This window comes from Naumovozyma dairenensis, chromosome 1, assembly GCF_000227115.2.
Source record: "Naumovozyma dairenensis CBS 421 chromosome 1, complete genome".
Lineage (NCBI taxonomy): Eukaryota > Fungi > Ascomycota > Saccharomycetes > Saccharomycetales > Saccharomycetaceae > Naumovozyma > Naumovozyma dairenensis.
In genome coordinates, this window is record NC_016479.1 from 567,961 (window position 1) to 573,479 (window position 5,519).

Sequence of the window (5,519 nt, forward strand, 5' to 3'; positions counted from 1 at the left end):
ATTTTTTTTTCTTTTCTTTCTTCTTTATTGTTCTTATTAATATTTTTCTACGTACACTCTGTATTAATCTATCACTAATTTTATAGCTTGATTTAGATTAGGCATTATTATAATTTTTCATTTTCAATGAAGGAGCAAATTTCTTCAATAGTCACTCTGCAGATGAATAATGAATGAAGTACCTTTGTCTCTATTTAATTACAAAAAGATATTTTTTTTTTAAAAAGTGTCGTATCATAGAGTAAAAACTTGGCGATGACATGAGATGAGATGAAATGAAGGAATATTTTTTATATTATAATAAACGTCTAATTACTATTTTTTAGAACCCTTTTTTTCAGCCTTCTTGGCAGCTTCAGTTTGTTCCTTAACAACCTTCTTAACAATCTTTTGTTCTTCAATCAAGAAAGCTCTAACGATTCTTTCCTTGACACAGTTAGAACATCTAGAACCACCGTAAACTCTGGAAACAGTCTTGTGAGTCTTGGAAACAGTAGCGTATTGTCTTGGTCTCAAAGCAGCAACACCTGGTAAAGCAATACCACAGTCACCACATTTTGGTCTGGAAGCTTGTTTCTTAACATGTTGAGCACGTAAGATACCACCTGGGGTCTTGACAACCTTAATCTTATTGGATTTGGTGTTATCTAAAGTAATAATAAGCATAATAATTTTATGACAAAACAATTAAATATTAAATGATTGTTAGTATAATGTATTCATATATTTTTCTGGCTGGAGACATTTTCTGATTGTATTGTTGTCTTTATTATTCTTTATGAAGAAGAGTTTCAATTCATTGTTCCAGGAATCATTGTTTTGGGTTACGGGAACAAAAGTAACAAATTGGGATATATTCTAAACCTTGATCGATACAAATCAAGTTAAACGTCACATGAAGTAGATAAGCATATACTTTGTTATTCCATTTTGCCAGGTATTCTGTGGTTTCGTATATTTTCAAATATAAACATCATTTTCCAGTTGCTGCTGCAAAAATATCATAACATTGAAGAATACTATTCCATTATTCAGGATAATATATCATCAACGGGTTTCTCGTAAGTCTATCTTAAAATTTTCATTTCGGGTTTCAGCTATATCTTTTTCGTTCATTTTATCCAATACAATCATTACCATCGCTGTACCTCTATATTTTTCATTTTCTATAACATACATGGATTTCTTCTTCTGAAGGTAACACGTTGAGCCATCTTTGATTGATTCCTTTATGTCTTTGCAAGTTCCCTTTAAAATCTAAGAAAAACCCACTATGTAATAAGGGCTTCCATTAAAAAAAGTAAATATAGTGAATTAACCTCAAACAATAATAATAGTTAAAATCCATCAAAGTACATAACGCCTACAGTTACTAGGCGAGCAGGGAAGGTCCGTAGTGGGCTACTAACAAATTCGATGCGAATATGGAGAACTGGGTAATCTACGACAATATGGGCTCCATTGAATTTGCCGCCATCTGAACTTCCGCTTCTGAACCGTCCCCAAAGGAAGAAGGTTTGCTTCCAGTTCGTGGAAGGCCCGACCTAAGGATGTGGTCTTTGGGCAGAGTAGCTAGACGGAAAATACCACCAATTTTCTCCCCTTGAACGCCAGGTCTCTTGCAAACGCCATACCGGAAAAAAACAACTTGAGGTCTAAACGGTTTCTTCTCCAGAACCAAAAAAAGTAAGATTTAAACAATTTTTTTTCTAAAAACACCCATAAACCCCTAATCGAAACTATTAGAAAAACTGTGAACATAAACATCCTAACCTTCCACCTTTTATCTTCAAGCAGTCATGCATTTTCTTTCAATTCAAATGGAACAATACTTACACACATAGACTACTTAAATACTAAACTATTTAATGTTATCAGGACTAATATCCCCAATAGTTCAAATTAATTGGAGGTTTATTTTCAGTAATTAGATAAATGGAAAAATAATGCTTTTTCCTATATAATTTTATAGATATATATGTTAAATTCTAGCAGGGTAGATTATGAAGATGAAGAAAAGTGTTCTTTAGTTACCTTCACATTTATTTTTCAACAGCAATGACTTCAACTTCCAAATCAACATTCAATGGTAAAGCCTTAACAGCGACACAAGATCTTGCAGGCTTGTGGGTGTTAAAATACTTGGCATATACACCATTGAATTCCTTAAAGTTATTAATATCAGCTAGGAACACATTAACTTTAACAATCTTATCTAATGAAGAATTACTTGCTTCCAAGATATTTCTAACATTTTGGAAAACTTGTTCAGCCTTATCAGAAATGGAACCTTCAACAGGTTTATTTTCTGGAGTGTATGGAATTTGACCGGAAACGTAAACGAAATTGTTTGCTTTCATTGCTTGAGAATATGAGGCAGCAGCTGGTGGAGCCAATTTGGTGGTGACTGGAGTCAATGTAGTCATGGTTCTAGTAGCCAATTTGGCGGATCTCAAAATGTTATTTCTCAAGAACATGGTCGGCGGTCTTCTATAATATCTTCTGATATGATGATTACAATAATCAATTGAAGTCGTTATCAAGAGGTAAGGTATTTCTGGACTTATCTGTATCTCGTCGCCTCTGTCAACCTTTGTCTTTATACAAGATTATTATATGCTAAAATATACAGAGTTTAATTGATCGAGTGGAGTTTAAACTCCGGAGGCCGATAACGTTGAGAGAGAGCGTGTGTGACAAAACACGATATGGGGACGAACTAGCTTATTTATGTAGTCTAAGGCAAAGAAGTAGGCAACCGTGCGCTGGGATGGGAAAGAAGGATCTGATCTGCTCTAAAATAATGTTTAAACATGTACCATCTAGACAACGAAGTAGTCATCCGGTGATTGATCCTATAGGAACGAGAGAAGGAACCGAAACGAATGAAGAAGAAATTCAACGTGATGGACTGATTAGTTCAGGTAGGCTCCGTACGTACATATCATAGTTATAGGTGACAGTTTGTAATTATATTATATTAAATTATCGTCTTGTGGCTCAAGTAGACATCGGTAATCGAAGTCGTAAAGGGTAGTTCCAAGCGCTTTGTTTGTATATTTATATGTCTATTCTTGACTTATTTAATCGTAGATTTTGCCGAGAGACTACCGAATGTACGTTTGTGTGTATGTAATCGGTGGTGCGGTTTTCTATTATATTAAATTATAAAGACGCAGCAACAACAACAACAACTGAAACAGTGTTTTGTAGACGCCTATAAGGGAGTTTCCCGGACCTGCGAAAGTAGATAGATAGGTAGATAGATAAATAGAGTATTGCAGCACATACCTACTTACAGCTGTACTTGTGTATAAACAACACGCAACGAACAAATAAGGTGATTAACATAGGATTACTCCAAACTAAGAAGCCATACAGGGCATTTAATACCTATCAGAAAAACAGCTATCCTAGACTGGTAGAAAATAGATTTTTGAAACCCTTCAACCTCTGTAACGCAAAAAGAAGAAACCTGCATCCTTACCTCAACTAAGTCGACAGTTCTTTCTCTATCATTTACCAAATAAAAAAGGGGTTATATATATTTCTATCTATTTGATATATAATGAATCATTCGGGATCTGATTCATCAATGGCTACAACGACCGTGACATCGACAAGAAATAGTGTTACTCCAATAAATATTCCTATTCCACCAAAACAAAAGGAACAAAATGATGTTCCAAATAATACTAACAGCCAGATAGGGAATAATAATTATGAAAATCACACCAATCAACCATTGTCATACTCAAGTTCACATAATATAGGTACAAACATTACCACTGATAAAACTCTAAGTAGTTACCAATCCTCATTCTCACCGTCACGAGTGCATGAATATGGAACCAATAACAATAGTGTCATAGAAGACTCAAGTAATTCATTCATCACTGGAACGAGTATCAGAAATAATACAATATCTTCATCCTTTACAGATAATTCATACACTGCTTCCGATACTTCGCCCAAATTACCGAATGGGTCTTATACAAGCAATCATACATTCGGTTCACCATCTAACGCTTTCAATAATATTCGACCTTCTCATAACAATAATATTACTAATAATATCGACAGTATAGACAGTAACAATACTAGTACTACTACGCATAATAACATCAACAAAAATTTATCTTCGAAAATACCAAATGCTAATACTCCTTATAACGGCAATCACATAAATGGATCAAGTTTGAATCGAGAACAATATATTGATGCCGTAAAGGCGAAGAATAATATAGCAACTGCAGATAATAATACAGATATCAAAGAAAGAACACCTCAAGCACCTACATTAGATCAAGATCAAGTAGTTACTGACAAAGCTAACCATAGAAATAACAAGAATAGCAAAATATTGGAAAAAAGTCAATCGAATGATAAGACAAATAATGATAGTACGATAAATGAAGTAAATAGTTATCATATGCCTGATTCATTCAATATAGCAGAATTTTCCACAGATAATTTACTGGAAATGTTGACTGCCTTATTAGATAAAATTGTAAAATCAAATGACAAATTAAATACGTCACAATCACCTACGTCACCTCCACCGCTTAATTCAAATTCTGAAAACAATAATAAAAACGCATATTATAATTCAATATTAGCATTCAAAGGGAAACATGTACCACAAATAACATTACATCAATATTTCCAAAGAATTCAAAAATACTGTCCCACAACCAACGATGTATTTTTATCATTATTAGTTTATTTTGATAGAATATCCAAACGTTGTAACAGTACTCCAACAACTAACTCAATAAATGATAATAATTCACAAATGTTCGTTATGGATTCATATAATATTCATCGATTAATAATTGCAGGAATCACGGTATGCACGAAATTCTTCAGTGATTTCTTTTATAGTAATTCAAGATATGCAAGAGTCGGTGGGATATCATTACAAGAATTAAATCATTTAGAATTACAATTTTTGATCTTGTGCGATTTCGAATTGATGATCCCTATTGAAGAATTACAAAGATATGCTGATCTATTATGTCGGTTCTGGAACAGTCATCATCCGGCTTCTATTCCACCACCATTATATACACATAGTTGAACGAACAAGTGCTATGAAACAAATAATAATAAAAAACGCTCCATCGATGGGACGTGTAAAAACTTCGTGGGACAAGAAACATTTTGTATGTAATAATTAATGTAAAAGTAATTCAGGGGGAAAAAACATATAGGGTGGGAGAAAGTTGAAACATAGGAACCCCATCATCATCATCACGATTAGAGGTTCGTTGGTAGTTTTCTCACCGTTGTATACCAACAATAAAAAGGATACAGGATACGAGAATAATAGTTCACAAAAATATTAAATATCTTCGTATAGCTACAGCGAATCTTTTCCACTAGTCACCATAATAAGTAGTATGTATGTAACTAAAAAAACAATAATAAATAACATTAAGAAAAAAATAATAAAGAAAACGTAGTGCTCTGATTTTCCGCCCTCTATATTATATTATTTATACCCAAATATTGTAAGC

General features: G+C 33.3%; 3 protein-coding genes across 3 annotated transcripts; 1 reads left to right on the plus strand and 2 right to left on the minus strand.

Moving 5' to 3' along the window:
- Positions 1–315: 315 nt before the first annotated feature.
- RPL34B (60S ribosomal protein eL34) lies at positions 316–1,214 on the minus strand (the record flags this gene model as incomplete). The annotated part of the gene is made up of 2 exons (XM_003667607.1): positions 316–647; positions 1,178–1,214. 2 exons carry the CDS (start codon positions 1,212–1,214, stop codon positions 316–318), a joined length of 369 nt encoding a protein of 122 aa, XP_003667655.1.
- An 828-nt stretch (positions 1,215–2,042) lies between these two features.
- MMF1 (isoleucine biosynthesis protein MMF1) lies at positions 2,043–2,477 on the minus strand (the record flags this gene model as incomplete). The annotated part of the gene is made up of 1 exon (XM_003667608.1): positions 2,043–2,477. One exon carries the CDS (start codon positions 2,475–2,477, stop codon positions 2,043–2,045), a length of 435 nt encoding a protein of 144 aa, XP_003667656.1.
- A 1,091-nt stretch (positions 2,478–3,568) lies between these two features.
- On the plus strand, positions 3,569–5,080 carry PCL7 (Pcl7p; the record flags this gene model as incomplete). The annotated part of the gene is made up of 1 exon (XM_003667609.1): positions 3,569–5,080. The coding sequence occupies one exon, from the start codon at positions 3,569–3,571 to the stop codon at positions 5,078–5,080; it is 1,512 nt and encodes a 503-aa protein (XP_003667657.1).
- Between the last annotated feature and the right edge of the window lie 439 nt (positions 5,081–5,519).